Source organism: Trichomycterus rosablanca, chromosome 24 (assembly GCF_030014385.1).
Source record: "Trichomycterus rosablanca isolate fTriRos1 chromosome 24, fTriRos1.hap1, whole genome shotgun sequence".
Lineage (NCBI taxonomy): Eukaryota > Metazoa > Chordata > Actinopteri > Siluriformes > Trichomycteridae > Trichomycterus > Trichomycterus rosablanca.
In genome coordinates, this window is record NC_086011.1 from 12,715,173 (window position 1) to 12,732,570 (window position 17,398).

General features: G+C 42.4%; 1 protein-coding gene across 2 annotated transcripts in view; it reads right to left on the reverse strand.

The window, feature by feature from the left end:
- Positions 1-17,398, reverse strand: part of foxj3 (forkhead box J3) — a 197,652-nt gene that overhangs the window by 110,298 nt on the left and 69,956 nt on the right. For both annotated transcript variants that reach the window (XM_062986443.1, XM_062986444.1), the window contains exon 2: positions 14,438-14,860. In XM_062986443.1, the coding sequence (XP_062842513.1) occupies positions 14,438-14,758 (321 nt within the window). In that variant the 5' untranslated portion in view covers positions 14,759-14,860. The remainder of the gene's footprint in view (positions 1-14,437; positions 14,861-17,398) is intronic.

Here is a 17,398-nt window from a genome sequence, read left to right on the forward strand (position 1 = left end):
CGATCGCAGACGGAGCAGAGGTGTCCCGGGAGTGATAGCAAATAGATCGCTGCTATTTCTCGGAGGCGGAGCGCGGACCACCAATCGGAGCAGCGCACCTGCGTGCAGGAGGAGGGACATTTTCTTTAACAAGCAACGGACTGCCAGATGTCGGGGAGCCCCTGCCTTTGACGGACGTGCGCTCCTTAGTTAGTGCTGGCTGTGTTTTCGGTGTCCTTACTGTGCTATAACCCGTTTTGTTGTCATTTCTGTGTAGTCTTTGTAATTAGTGTTGTGTACTGTGTAAAACGTTGTGATCATTGTAAATAGAAAGTGTTTGATAATTTGATCATTGTAATAGAAGTTTTGCCCATTGTAAATATTACACCACGTCCTCTGTACAGCAATTATCTTTAATAACGTATGAAAACAAACGTCACCGCAATCGTTCTGACTCAGTTTCATCTGTTCGGGGTTTTCTTTGTTTCCATTTTTATGTTGCGCCCCGACCCCTAGACAGGGACGTAACAGATGTGTTGGACAATAGGCAAAGACGTAAACATAATTGTGCACTTAATCACCAAAATACTTTTAGCTAAAAAATGACAATGGACAAAGAAGTCAACTAATTTGATGTCAACTAAAGTCACCTAAAATCTTTTTACCAAAAATAAAACCATACATTTATTTTATAAATAGTGTACATGATGAGGGAAGAATATGTTAGATCATTTCCAGTACAATTGCCAGTTCATCCTACATATATTTCTAAAGTGTATTTAGAAAATGTATTTCCTCTAGGCCACCCAAGAAGGATGGGGGTCCCTGCTGAGTCTGGTTCCTCTCAAGGTTTCTTCCTGTAATTTAAGGGAGTTTTTCCTTGCCAGTCACCCTCGGCTTGCTCAACAGGGGTTTTTGGTCTGTTGGTCCTGGAGTCTGTAAAGTTGCTTTAAGACAATGTCCATTGTAAAAAGCGCTATACAAATAAAATTGACGACTGCCAGATTATTTTTGATAAGATAAAGCAGCTGATCAGATGTGGTTTAGCTAAAATGATTATTTTGTATTCGATAAGGTGTTTTGTTATGATTTTTTTCTGTGGGGGGGTTTTTACACACTTTGATTACATTAATGACAGGACAGGTATTTACAATGGGACCACTTTTCAATGGGCTCAAGGCACACAGTAACACCCTGGACAAACATACACACACATACACACACACACCCATTTACATTTAGAGCAATTCAGTATCTCCAATTAACCTGACTGCATATTTTTGGACTGTGGGAGGAAACCGGAGCTCCCGGAGGAAACCCACGCAGACACGGGAACATGCAGACTCCACAGAGAAAGGAGCCAAATCCAGGACCTTCTTGCTGTGAGGTGACGGTGCTACCCACAGAGCCACCGTGCCGCCCATGTCGAACACAGTCGCGAACAATTTCGTATCTCCAGTTCACCTCACTTGCATGTCTTTGGACTGTGGTAGGAAAACCGGAGCTCTGGAGGAACCCCAGGCCGACACGGAGAGAACATGCAAACTCCACACAAACAGGACCGAACCGCTCCACCTGGGAAACGAATCCAGGACCATCTTGCTGTGAGGCAACAGCGCTACCGACCAAGCCACCGTACCGCCCCCATTTTGTAGATTCAAACTAAACTTTTCTCAACAATGTCACAGTCTGTGAGTAACTCTGCACCTGTCAGTCTAGTTTGTTTTGTAATTACAATTTAAATCATTTCCTCTTAAAATATCAGATGTATTCATGCAAAACACTATTCAAGTACTAGAAATTGCCTTTTTTGTGAAATGTTATACAAATGCACTCGTATACTATCTGCAAACCAACGTTTTTTGCTACAGTGAAGAATAATTGATTTTTTACGCCTATATTGGCAAACATTTTAAATGGCATTAAACAGAAACCTGCCTAAATGTTTGCTAGGCAACTTGTTTCTTACTCCCTCACTCACACTCCTTCTTATGGAAGCCAGTGTAGACAGAGACAAATACACACCAGTGGGTGAGGATGTGTGTGGAAAAAAAATACTTTAAATACATAAGGCAATTCCAAAAAAATATTTGGGAGTTATACTGATATCGTAGGCTTACAGAAAGAAGTTCATTTTCACAATGCTGGCTGTTTTAAACAAGCTGTCCATGTAGAAAATGTCAACAGTAGTGCAAACGCTGAGGTTAAAGCACAGCTGTCATCCAAATTTCTAGCTTGCATTACCTGTTATTACATGTATTTGGTTGGGGGGGGTTGGTCAGTGGATCGATCGATTAGAGAATAAATAATGTAAACATTACATAAGTGAGCATGTCTGTCTGTCTCTCTGATGGTATGAGCAACTATCTGGAAAGCATTAGGTAAGGTGATCGAAAATTCAGAAGAGGACATTTGCCTGGTCATTAAAACCACCTCCTGGTTTCTACACACACTGTCCATTTTATCAGCTCCACTTACCACATAGAAGCACTTTGTAGTTCTACAATTACTGACTGTAGTCCATCTGTTTCTCTGCATACCTTTTTAGCTTGCTTTCATGCTGTTCTTCAATGGTCAGGACCACCACAGGACCACTACAGAGCAGGTATTATTTAGGTGGTGGATCATTCTCAGCACTGCAGTGACACTGACATGGTGGTGGTGTGTTAGTGTGTGTTGTGCTGGTATGAGTGGATAAGACACAGCAGCACTGCTGATGGAGTTTTTAAACACCTCACTGTCACTGCTGGACTGAGAATAGTCCACCAACCAAAAATATCCAGTCAACAGCACCCCATGGGCAGGTCTAGAAGATGACCAAGTCAAACAGCAGCAATAGATGAGCGATCGTCTCTGACTTTACATCTACAAGGTGGACCAACTAGGTAGGAGTGTCTAACAGAGTGGACAGTGAGTGAACACTGTATTTAAAAACTCCAGCAGCGCTGCTGTGTCTGATCCACTCATACCAGCACAACACACACTAACACACCACCACCATGTCATTGTCACTGCAGTGCTTAGAATGATATGATATGACATGACATAATGATATTCTGAAAGTCCAGTGATAATGACCCTGCACCTTCTGCTGGAATTTAAGTCAAATATGGTGCGATGAACACCAGGATCAAATCAGATTTTAGAATCAGTGAGGGATAAAGAAGGTGAAGAGCTACTTCACCGTGTGGCATATGAAAATCTGCCCACCACAAACCAGTCAGGACAGGAATAACATCACCAAAAGAATTAATCCACTTCTTGACTTCTTCTTACCAGCCTCTTTGATAGGAATATCTTATACACCGTATTTATGATCCTAATATTTAATTATAATTAACCGCATGAATAAATGGTGATAATTTTATAATGACTGCTACACTAATACCTTTTTAATACCGTTCTTATTCTGTCACACAGTTTTTACAGCTTGACCTTTAATTTTTTTATGATGATGCCTCGCTCTGTAGTGGGATTATAAAACTTGTTTGGTAAACAGATTTCAAATCTCAGAGGATAACACCAGCTTTCACAAGGCTCGGGTCTCTTATAATCCCCTAACATTCATTTATTGAACGCTGTTTAAACTGAGGTTTAGTCTGAGCTGCAGCCTAATGAGCTGCAGCCACGAGAAAATGGCCACGAGAAAGAATCAATAAGGGGCAAAGTTACGAATCTCCCGGGTGTCAGGCGAGCTGCGGTGGCTTTAAACGCTACAGTCAAAATCATTAGCCGAGAGCGCTGCCAAAAATGCCAATTACCGATCATTAGCGGCTGAACAGACAACCTGTCCACCTTAGAAAAGTCAGGGAAAATCATCAGTGCTCATATTAAAAGCTCAGTAATGTGGTGCATCAGATTAGTTCAAAACCTAAGCACAGGTTTAAAAGCACAGGTAAAATTACTGCTTTAAATATTCATAGTTTAAAATTAATGCACTGCAAACATCACTGATTAATTTCTGTAAAAATTATATTGTATACACCGACCAGGCATAACATTATGACCACTGACGGGTGAAGTGAATAACACTGATCATTTCTTCATCACGGCACCTCATAGTAGGTGGGATATATTAGGCTCCGAGTGAACATTTTATCCTCAAAGTTGATGTTAGAAGCAGGAAAAATGGGCAAGCGTTTGACAAGGGCCAAAACTGCAGCTCTTGTGGGGTGATCCCGGTCTGCAGTGGTCAGCATCTATCAAAAGTGTTCCAAGGAAGGAACAGTGGTAAACTTTGACACGTACCACCTACCTAAGCATTGTTGCAGACCATGTTCACCCTTTCATGGAAACGGTATTCCCTGATCACTGTGGCCTCTTTCAGCAGGATAATGCGCCCTGCCACAAAGCAAAACGGTTCAGGAACGGTTTGAGGAGCACAACAACGAGTTTGAGGTGTTGACTTGGCCTCCAAATTCCCCAGATCTTAATCCAATCGAGCATCTGTGGGATGTGCTAAACAAACAAGTCCGATCCATGGAGGCCCCACCTCACAACTTACAGGAGTTAAAGGATCTGCTGCTGATATCTTGGTGCCAGATACCACTGCACACCTTTGGGAGTCTAGTGGAAACCATGCCTCGATGGGTCAGGGCTGTTTTGGCAGCAAAAGGGAAACCAACACAATATTAGGAATGTGGTCATAATGTTATGCCTCATTGGTGTACATAGTATGAGGCTACTTCAAAAAGTTTCCACACTTTTTTTTTTTTTTACTATTTATTAAAAATTTCAAAAACAATTAGATCACTTTTCTACACACTCATCTTCCGATGATTTTCCCCAGCATCATATCAACTTTTTACTGCCATCAGGAAGAAAAGTTTTTGGTTGAGCATGTAGCCACTGATGCACCACTGCTTTTACATCATCATCACATGATCACATAAAAATCTTCTTTCCCTTAAAGCTTCTTTGAGAATCCAATAGGGTTAAAATCAGATAGAGCTAAATCCAGACTATAAGCTCTCTTTAAAGTAAAATACCACTTTTCCACCGACGCGGCACGGAGCCCGTTCCGGTTCCCGAACTTCATTTTGAACCGGTTCCGCGTGTTTCCACCGGAAAAAAGAGGTTCCAGACAGCGAACTAGCAGGCCAATCTGGCACCACAGAATACTTGGTTTTTCAGCCCGAACCGTGACGTCCGTCAGTGGGCGTGTCATGTCGTACAGCATAGCGCGTTGGCAACAATGCCGTCCGCTGGAGTCTCATATGGAGCTTAACGCTGCATTTTTATTTTTTAAAGTTCACCTGATTACATTTTGAACCAGTTTGCCGCTGATATTTTCAAAGCGCCTTTAAAAAGGTGAATTGTGTGATATTAAGTGATAAAAGTGACCCGGACAGAACGAAACACGCTTAACGTGAAAAATAAAGCGTGAAGCTTTTTCAACTCCCCGAGCTGCATAAGCACCACACGTGTAAATCCAGTTAAACACAGATACATGTTGTATTTTAGAGTAGATTTGATGTTTATTTCATACAGATGGATGTTCGTGTTGTGGAACTTTAATGATGTTTCATCACTCAAGCCGAGCGCTGAGCAAATCGGCTATTTGCGCCGAGAGTCGCGGTGAGAGCGAAGTGCAAAACTCCTCTCACGTCAATAAACTAAAGAAAACAACAACTGAGACAAACACGTCACGTCTACTTATCACCGATAGTTAGATCGATGCTTTTTACATAGAAACAAACATCTGTAACAGCAGCACAAATGCTCGCACATAATCCACACCCTCTGTCATGTTATTATTACTGCTCTTAACTCTTAGTATGTAACGCCCACTGTTGATGACGCTGCTTGGTTCTTAAAAACTGGTGGAAACGCACGTCGGTTCTCTACAGAACACCAAGGTTCAGAGAAACCCGAACAGAACCGGTTCAAGAACCACGTTTTTTCTGGTGGAAAAGGGGTATTTCAGTCTCTCAGATATGAACAATTACTACTCCTGCCGCCCTCACCGCTTCCAACCAAAATAAAAAAAATGCTGATGTTGACAGTTACTTATTCCTAACTCAATCAATAACCACAAAATGCAGCATTGTTACAACTGTAAAAAGGACGACTCATCATGGTTGCTTTGGGTCCTCCCAATTCCCATGATCAGAATCTTGCAACTGGTACTGCCTACCCACGCTGGCAGATAAAGGCTGAGACTATCACATGCTTCCCCCAACACATGTACAGTCGCCAGCCACATCTTGTCACTTGCCCTATTTCTCAGAATTTCCCCCCAATTTTCTCCCCTAATCTAGTCGTATCCAATTACCCTGATTGCGTTACGCTTCACCTCTACCGACACGACTGAGGAGCTTCGCAACTGACACACGCCCCCTCCGACACGTGCGCGCTACCGACTGCCTCTTTTCACCTGCATGAGGCGAGTTCATATGCGGCTCAGCCTTGTGCATATGAGAGCCACACCCTGATAAGCATTATTCCCTAACTCTGCACAGGCGCCATCAATCAGCCAGCAGAGGTCGTAATTGCAGCAGTTATAAAGAACCCTGGTCCAGCTAACAGCCAACCGTTGTTCATGTGGCAAATATGATGTATCCGAAATCCCAGCTCTGGTGTGCTAGCGTGTTTTACCGCTGCACCACCTGAACGTCCCCCCTATTTCTTTTTTTAGAGGATTCTATAGAATATATACCATGTTTGATATATTTCCGTTTGTGATCAATTTATTGTAGCCAATCCTCTGCTAGGGACCCTGATGGCATCCAAGAAAAGTGTATAATAGCCTGACACACACTGCCTCTGATGTGCGCAGTCCACCAATCCCTTCTTATTCACCCATACTTCGATGAATTTGCGAGTGAGGTCGGTTTTGCATACGGAGGGCCACACCTCCACTTTCTGTACAGGCACCCTGGGCAACCAGGGTACTTACACAGCGTTGATAACAACACCCCTTAGTCTGGTCTTTTCTCACCCAGCAGACTGGAAGCCAATTTTGTCTGCTGCAGGTAATAGCAATTGTGCCTGCAAGAGGGCGTCTAGCCCTTAAGATTGGAACCCAGAAGGTCAGAATCTCGACGCTGGTGTGCAAGATATTGTTATTTTGTATATTGTAGTTGTATATTAAGCATGGACATGAATTTAATGTAGCATGCGAAACAAGTACAGCTCAAAGATTTGAATTTTTCTTCCTAAAATAGTCTTCATGCCCTACACAGTAACTATAAAACACTCAAGACTGACCGTACAAATCTAATAAATCAAATCAAAGAGATACAGAGTGAAGTGTAATGATAAACTTGCATATTAAGTTACACACGTGATCATAGTGAGCATGACAGTGTTGTGCAGATGAAGTAGGGATGATGGACTCATTATATTTCACAAATATGTGATTTTGCACATCCACAAAGGAAAAGTAATCTTAAATGAATGTCATTCTACGTGAAAACAGAGGATGGCACTGTGCTCATTCTCTGTATTGAATAATGTGAGATGAATTCTAATGCTTAGGCTGCACAGATCTGAGTCATCTACAATGGTATAGAATATTTTTTATATATATATAATCACAAAAAGATCATATATTTTATGCCATGTTCTAACTTTCTAATATAAAAGACCACGTCCCAGAACCACACAGTTATGCTTAAGCATGTTTCATCATTGAAAAACACTGCAGGTTCTAAAATTCATCAAGATGCAATAAAGCTCCATCACAAATGTTCTAGCACACATCCACGTTCCCCTATTACATTAAAAAAGATCTTTTTTTATCGATGGCACATATTGATATTTCTTAAAAGCACGTGTGCGTGCGCTGGGTCGTAAATTCCTGCAGCCGACATCTCCTGGGGAACAGCGGCGAGGGGAATACACGCCGACCCACATTCGTCTCGATCGCATGCACACGGTGCGTGATTGCATAAATATAGAGACAATATCAGGGGTTCAAGTGGAACAAGTGAGATTCAGACCTCTTACCTGTTATAAAAGCACCTTTTGTTCTTATATAACTCTGTACCAGTTTTATGTTATAACCATTAAATACACAGTTTGGTAAGATGTAAATGTATCAGTCTGATGAACTCCATCACACACATTATATAAGAAGACAGACTAGCAGCTCTCATTCCTCATAATGTGCGACTAAACGCGAGTGCTTTCAGAGAAACTGAACACGGCTTTTTCCCCATCATGAAACCATCAGGACAAATACAACGGCCACTGATGATTTGCATGCAATACACTTCCAGGGCTAATTGTTTATCAATTAATAAGATCTGCTCATAAAACTATGAAAACTGTCTTTGAAATTCTGTCTCCAGATTATATACCGATCAGGTATAACATTATGACCACTGCAGAGATGGGGACTCGCACGTAAGTCACACACACAGTGACTTCAGACTCGACTCGGACTCGTTTCAAATGACTCTGACTCGACTCGTGACTTGCAAAAAAATGACGTGTGGACAACAAAAGGCAACATTAGTTACGTGTGACAATTAAATATATACAGGGGTTGGACAATGAAACTGAAACACCTGTCATTTTAGTGTGGGGGGTTTCATGGCTAAATTGGACCAGTCTGGTGGCCAATCTTCATTAATTGCACATTGCACCAGTAAGAGCAGAGTGTGAAGGTTCAATTAGCAGGGTAAGAGCACAGTTTTGCTCAAAATATTGCAATGCACACAACATTATGGGTGACATACCAGAGTTCAAAAGAGGACAAATTGTTGGTGCACGTCTTGCTGGCGCATCTGTGACCAAGACAGCAAGTCTTTGTGATGTATCAAGAGCCACGGTATCCAGGGTAATGTCAGCATACCACCAAGAAGGACAAACCACATCCAACAGGATTAACTGTGGACGCAAGAGGAAGCTGTCTGAAAGGGATGTTCGGGTGCTAACCCAGATTGTATCCAAAAAACATAAAACCACGGCTGCCCAAATCACGGCAGAATTAAATGTGCACCTCAACTCTCCTGTTTCCACCAGAACTGTCCGTCGGGAGCTCCGCAGGGTCAATATACACGGCCGGGCTGCTATAGCCAAACCTTTGGTCACTCGTGCCAATGCCAAACGTCGGTTTCAATGGTGCAAGGAGCGCAAATCTTGGGCTGTGGACAATGTGAAACATGTATTGTTCTCTGATGAGTCCACCTTTACTGTTTTCCCCACATCCGGGAGAGTTACGGTGTGGAGAAGCCCCAAAGAAGCGTACCACCCAGACTGTTGCATGCCCAGAGTGAAGCATGGGGGTGGATCAGTGATGGTTTGGGCTGCCATATCATGGCATTCCCTTGGCCCAATACTTGTGCTAGATGGGCGCGCCACTGCCAAGGACTACCGAACCATTCTGGAGGACCATGTGCATCCAATGGCGGTGCCGTGTATCAGGATGACAATGGACCAATACACACAGCAAGACTGGTGAAAGATTGGTTTGATGAACATGAAAGTGAAGTTGAACATCTCCCATGGCCTGCACAGTCACCAGATCTAAATATTATTGAGCCACTTTGGGGTGTTTTGGAGAAGCGAGTCAGGAAACGTTTTCCTCCACCAGCATCACGTAGTGACCTGGCCACTATCCTGCAAGAAGAATGGCTTAAAATCCCTCTGACCACTGTGCAGGACTTGTATATGTCATTTCCAAGACGAATTGACGCTGTATTGGCCGCAAAAGGAGGCCCTACACCATACTAATAAATTATTGTGGTCTAAAACCAGGTGTTTCAGTTATTTTGTCCAACCCCTGTATATATATATATATATATATACAGTGTATCACAAAAGTGAGTACGCCCCTCACATTTCTGCAAATATTTCATTATATATTTTCATGGGACAACACTATAGACATGAAACTTGGATATAACTTAGAGTAGTCAGTGTACAGCTTGTATAGCAGTGTAGATTTACTGTCTTCTGAAAATAACTCAACACACAGCCATTAATGTCTAAATAGCTGGCAACATAAGTGAGTACACCCCACAGTGAACATGTCCAAATTGTGCCCAAAGTGTCAATATTTTGTGTGACCACCATTATTATTCAGCACTGCCTTAACCCTCCTGGGCATGGAATTCACCAGAGCTGCACAGGTTGCTACTGGAATCCTCTTCCACTCCTCCATGATGACATCATGGAGCTGGTGGATGTTAGACACCTTGAACTCCTCCACCTTCCACTTGAGGATGCGCCACAGGTGCTCAATTGGGTTTAGTCCATCACCTTTACCTTCAGCTTCCTCAGCAAGGCAGTTGTCATCTTGGAGGTTGTGTTTGGGGTCGTTATCCTGTTGGAAAACTGCCATGAGGCCCAGTTTTCGAAGGGAGGGGATCATGCTCTGTTTCAGAATGTCACAGCACATGTTGGAATTCATGTTTCCCTCAATGAACTGCAGCTCCCCAGTGCCAGCAACACTCATGCAGCCCAAGACCATGATGCTACCACCACCATGCTTGACTGTAGGCAAGATACAGTTGTCTTGGTACTTCTCACCAGGGCGCCGCCACACATGCTGGACACCATCTGAGCCAAACAAGTTTATCTTGGTCTCGTCAGACCACAGGGCATTCCAGTAATCCATGTTCTTGGACTGCTTGTCTTCAGCAAACTGTTTGCGAGCTTTCTTGTGCGTCAGCTTCCTTCTGGGATGACGATCATGCAGACCGAGTTGATGCAGTGTGCGGCGTATGGTCTGAGCACTGACAGGCTGACCTCCCACGTCTTCAACCTCTGCAGCAATGCTGGCAGCACTCATGTGTCTATTTTTTAAAGCCAACCTCTGGATATGACGCCGAACACGTGGACTTAACTTCTTTGGTCGACCCTGGCGAAGTCTGTTCCGAGTGGAACCTGTCCTGGAAAACCGCTGTATGACCTTGGCCACCATGCTGTAGCTCAGTTTCAGGGTGTTAGCAATCTTCTTATAGCCCAGGCCATCTTTGTGGAGAGCAACAATTCTATTTCTCACATCCTCAGAGAGTTCTTTGCCATGAGGTGCCATGTTGAATATCCAGTGGCCAGTATGAGAGAATTGTACCCAAAACACCAAATGTAACAGCCCTGCTCCCCATTTACACCTGGGACCTTGACACATGACACCAGGGAGGGACAACGACACATTTGGGCACAATTTGGACATGTTCACTGTGGGGTGTACTCACTTATGTTGCCAGCTATTTAGACATTAATGGCTGTGTGTTGAGTTATTTTCAGAAGACAGTAAATCTACACTGCTATACAAGTTGTACACTGACTACTCTAAGTTATATCCAAGTTTCATGTCTATAGTGTTGTCCCATGAAAAGATATAATGAAATATTTGCAGAAATGTGAGGGGTGTACTCACTTTTGTGATACACTGTATATATATATATATATATATGATCCGACATCATTCTGATCGTGTCATTTTCTGCTCTCTAATAATGCTCCGGCCGCCTTAACCTGCAACGCACACAATGGCTAAATGTTCCAGCCAGCTTCCGGCGTAGTGATGAAGTGTCGCTCCCTACTCCCTCCTTTGAATATGAATCTCACTTAAAATGCTGGACTACGTAGTGCACTTCACAGTAACAGATAATGTGAATGAAACGCTCCCACAGAATTGTCACTAATGATTGAAAAAAACGCTTTCTGAACCAATCAATTAGAATTTTTAGTAAGAAATGCTGTTATTTGCACGTATTTAGTTTGCAGCGTCACACAGATGATGTGTCAATGAAACGCTTGATTGGCTTTCTAACGAGCTAGTCTTTTACTTCACAACCGGGAAAAGTTTGGAGGTTTTTAATTATAAGCACATTTACAAAATAACAGATTATGTTCCTAATGGGAAAACACACGCTTATAAATTTAATAGCATCTGGAACAACATAAGCTAAGGTAAGCAGCGGTTATGGATATTTTGCTGTGTTTGATATGTATTACATTCAACCGTTTCAGGTTTTTGAACCAAAAGCAATTTGAGTAAACAGGCTTATATAGCTTTCTCTGCATTTCTTGATGCTGTGGCAGACTGTGTAAAGTGACAACAGTTCTCTATAGTTCTACCAAGCCAATGTGGCAGTAGTTATCACAGTACCATGACGGTTTCTCATGCAATTTCGTCTAAGGGCTCACGCGTTCAAGTTCACATGGATATTTAACCCAAATATGGTGTAATGAACACCATATTAAGTATTTTAAATGTACTTCTTACTCACCAGATTTAAGAATCATTGAGGGATAAAGAAGACGAAAAGCTGCCCTATACAATTTAAAGAGCTGTGGGATTAACCTTTCTCTTTCATTTGATCCCCGGTCTCACCTTCGAATGTGTTTATATTTACGAAACATAATTCATCTGGTCTGCTAAAACACTGGATTGGCCATACCCTAGGCAAACCGGCAAAACATCACATGACAAGCCCTGCACTGGAACTCACAGGGAAAACACAAAGTGGGGAGGCCAAAACAGACGTGGTGGGGATCGAGTGCGAGGCAATACACGCCGGCCTGTCATGGACCCAGCTGAGCAGGGACGCACAGAACAGAGGGGTGTGGTTGCGACACTTTGCTCCATAAGGAGGACACAGGCAAAATAATGACTTTGTACTTTAATCAGTTAAATGAACATTTAAGACATTATGAACCACAGACAAAAACATGCATACGTCTTAATGTGGTAGCTCAGCGGTTAAAGTACTGGACTAGTAATCAGAAGATTGCCGGTTCAAACCCCACTACCGCAAAGTTGCCACTGTTGGACCCCTGAGCAAGGCCCTTAACCCCCAATTGCTCCAATTGTATCAGTCATAATTGTAAGTCGCTTTGGATAAAAGCGTCTGCTAAATGCTGCAAATGTAAATGTAAAATGACCCCTAAGACTTTGGGGTCAAGTTCTGTAGACTGGTTGGTCAAAAGTTACTTTGAATAAAAGCTAAACTGCTCAATGCTGTAAATGTAACTTAAATCCCTTAGGGATGTCCTGATCCGATCTCAAAGATCGGAATCGGGGCCGATTAAGGCATTTTTTTTAACTGATCGGTGTCTGCTTTACTAAAGCCGATCCTAAGCCCGATCCTTTGTTTTACGTCAGCATGTCCGCTGTGTGGAAATACTTTAAATTGGAAAGTGAAACAAGTCCAACAGTGAAGTGTAAAGTCTGCAATGTGAGCGTTTCACGAGGCGGTAGGAGCAGAGCTGCGTTCATTACTGTAGAATTTTACTGTTTATATGGTGTGTGAGTCCAGGATCACTCCGGTTTACAAAACAATAACTTTTAATCCGAGTATGAAAACTTCAGGACCATAACATCCAGCTTTACCGTGATACAAGACTGAACGACATCTCAGTATCAAGCACTCGGATTGGCTTAGTTATGTAACCGAGCGTGGTAGTGATGCACTTGCTTAATAAAGAAATAAAAACACGCTATATTCACAAATTGTCGGGAGCAAAACACTTTATTAACTTCTTCTGGTACGGTATTCCATGCACTATGGAAGTCCCAAAGGGTCAAAACACACTAATAAGCATTCACAACTCTGAACTGACATCTTTTTTCAAAAGAAATATCAGTGCATTTCTAAATAACTACATCAAAACCAATCAAAAGTGATAAAAGCTTAAAGAGTAAGAAACCAGAAGCCTGTAACAAGGTCACACAAAATCAAAAGCTGAATTGGAGGTTTTGGATCCGGGTTTATAAAATAAGGAGTAAAAGACGAGAAGAGAATTCAACAAATCTAATGAATTATGGCAACAGCACATGTGTGATTGCTAATAAGCTTTTACAGACTGACGTAAACATCAGCTTCATAAAAAGAGGAGGTGAAAACATAATCCTACGTGCACGTGGCGCACACATTTCTGTCTTGTTTGTGATAAAGCTATAGTGGCAAAATCTATCAGCAGTAAATGTCAACTGATTGGGAGGCTCATCCTAATATCAATTCCCATCTCCGCTCTTTAAAAGGCAATCAGCATGGTTTCATCTGTGTATGCCATCCACTCCTTCAGATGAGGATGCAGCAATGGCACTCGGGCATAATGGACTTGTATCGAGGCATCCGGCATGAATAATCCAGTGCATGAAAAAGGAAGAGAGATTTTGCATCTCTGACTATCAACACTTTCTGTGCTCATATTTCTGTATGAACTACAGCTTCTATGTTCTGTTTAAAAACCAAAACCAGTGTCAAATAACATCTCACAAAGGACTCGAACTGGTTCGTCTCATAATAAAAACTGATGTTTGTGAATCATTTACTGCCTCAAAATGATCTGTGGCAAAACATCTCGACAGCACGAGAAATGGGGATAATTTCACACATTAACCTTGGCTGTCTCCTCCTGCCTGAATTCGGGGCTGATTTGGCACGCTGATTGAATTTAAGTGGAGAGGATGTCACTCGCACGCATGCAAATGCGTCCTGACGGGCAGAAAGCGAATCCCAAGCGAATCGTTCCCGCAGTGCCCCGCTGCTCTTACCTTCCAGCCGCTGCCCGCCTCTCTGTAGAAGGGGAAATTGTCACAGATCCACTGGTAGATCTCGCTCAGGGTCATTTTCTTCTTTGGCGAGCTGTTGATGGCAAAAGTGATGAGGCTGGCGTAGCTGTACGGAGGCTTGCCGTCCTTGTGCTGCTGCACCTCCTCCTGGTCCAGCGTAGTGTTGTGGTCCAGCAGGGTGCTCTTTTTAGGCATGCCTGGGCCATGGGCGCTCTGGGCGTCCGCCTTTTGGATGGCTGCCCTCATGGTCAGCTGCGGTAGCCAGTCCATGGAGGTCAAACTGCTCTCCAGCTCCGACGTCATGGTGGATGGAGCAAATGGAGATTCGGGGGCAAGTTAAGGGGGGCAAAAGTGGTAGCTCCTTCAGGTCGGAGCCGAAGCCCCTCAGAAGATCGCAGGTCAAATCTGCAGAAAAACACAAAGTGGGAAAAGTTAGGTTAACCGGTTAATCACTAACCAACAACAAAGTCAATGTTCAGGTACAACAATCTGATTGGTTGAGAAGCGTTCGAACTGTGCTGATATTGGTGATAACAGCACGGCCTTTTCACACCACAATGGTATTACTCCGCTGACGTGTTGCCATTAATGACAAGCTTCATGCACACAAACGCGCACGCAGGCGACACAGCCTTTTTTTCGGATCGTAGGGAACATAAATCCATGATCTGATACACAATCTAGCGCACTGTGTAGGGAACATAAATCCATGATCTGATACACAATCTAGCGCACTGTGTAGGGAACATAAATCCATGATCTGATACACAATCTAGTGCACTGTGTAGGGAACATAAATCCATGATCTGATACACAATCTAGCGCACTGTGTAGGGAACATAAATCCGTGATCTGATACACAATCTAGTGCACTATGTAGGGAACATAAATCCATGATCTGATACACAATCTAGCGCACTGTGTAGGGAACATAAATCCATGATCTGATACACAATCCAGTGCACTATGTAGGGAACATAAATCCGTGATCTGATACACAATCTAGTGCACTATGTAGGGAACATAAATCCATGATCTGATACACAATCTAGTGCACTGTGTAGGGAACATAAATCCGTGATCTGATACACAATCTAGTGCACTATGTAGGGAACATAAATCCATGATCTGATACACAATCTAGCGCACTGTGTAGGGAACATAAATCCATGATCTGATACACAATCCAGTGCACTATGTAGGGAACATAAATCCGTGATCTGATACACAATCTAGTGCACTATGTAGGGAACATAAATCCGTGATCTGATACACAAAATTTAGTGCACTATGTAGGGAACATAAATCCGTGATCTGATACACAATCCAGTGCACTATGTAAGGAACATAAATCCGTGATCTGATACACAATCTAGTGCACTATGTAGGGAACATAAATCCGTGATCTGATACACAATCCAGTGCACTATGTAGGGAACATAAATCCGTGATCTGATACACAATCTAGTGCACTACGTAGGGAACATAAATCCGTGATCTGATACACAATCCAGTGCACTATGTAAGGAACATAAATCCGTGATCTGATACACAATCTAGTGCACTACGTAGGGAACATAAATCCGTGATCTGATACACAATCCAGTGCACTATGTAGGGAACATAAATCCGTGATCTGATATACAATCTAGTGCACTATGTAGGGAACATAAATCCGTGATCTGATATACAATCCAGTGCACTATGTAGGGAACATAAATCCGTGATCTGATATACAATCCAGTGCACTATGTAAGGAACATAAATCCGTGATCTGATACACAATCTAGTGCACTATGTAGGGAACATAAATCCGTGATCTGATACACAATCCAGTGCACTATGTAAGGAACATAAATCCGTGATCTGATACACAATCTAGTGCACTACGTAGGGAACATAAATCCGTGATCTGATACACAATCCAGTGCACTATGTAAGGAACATAAATCCGTGATCTGATACACAATCTAGTGCACTACGTAGGGAACATAAATCCGTGATCTGATACACAATCCAGTGCACTATGTAGGGAACATAAATCCGTGATCTGATATACAATCTAGTGCACTATGTAGGGAACATAAATCCGTGATCTGATACACAATCTAGTGCACTATGTAGGGAACATAAATCCATGATCTGATACACAATCTAGTGCACTATGTAGGGAACATAAATCCGCGATCTGATACACAATCCAGTGCACTACGTAGGGAACATAAATCCGCGATCTGATACACAATCTAGTGCACTATGTAGGGAACATAAATCCGTGATCTGATACACAACCTAGTGCACTATGTAAGGAACATAAATCCGTGATCTGATATACAATCTAGTGCACTATGTAGGGAACATAAATCCGTGATCTGATATACAATCTAGTGCACTATGTAGGGAACATAAATCCGTGATCTGATATACAATCTAGTGCACTATGTAGGGAACATAAATCCGTGATCTGATACACAATCCAGTGCACTACGTAGGGAACATAAATCCGCGATCTGATACACAATCTAGTGCACTATGTAGGGAACATAAATCCGCGATCTGATACACAATCCAGTGCACTACGTAGGGAACATAAATCCGCGATCTGATACACAATCTAGTGCAATACTTTAACTACAATGTGCAATTTTCGTAATGTCAGTATTATTATTAGTAGTATTATTTAACTTTACTATTCTATTACTATTCTATATATATTTCTTATTTTTTAAACCTGTGGTGTTTTTAACGTGAACCAATGCACGTAATCTCGTTTTTTCTGTACACTTCGGTGTACAGTAAAATGACAATAAAGTAAATCTTGAATCTTGAATCTTGAATCTTGAATTATGTAGGGAACATAAATCCATGATCTGATACACAATCTAGTGCACTATGTAGGGAACATTAATGTGTTTGTAACGCGAACAGTTAGCTTAATAGCCC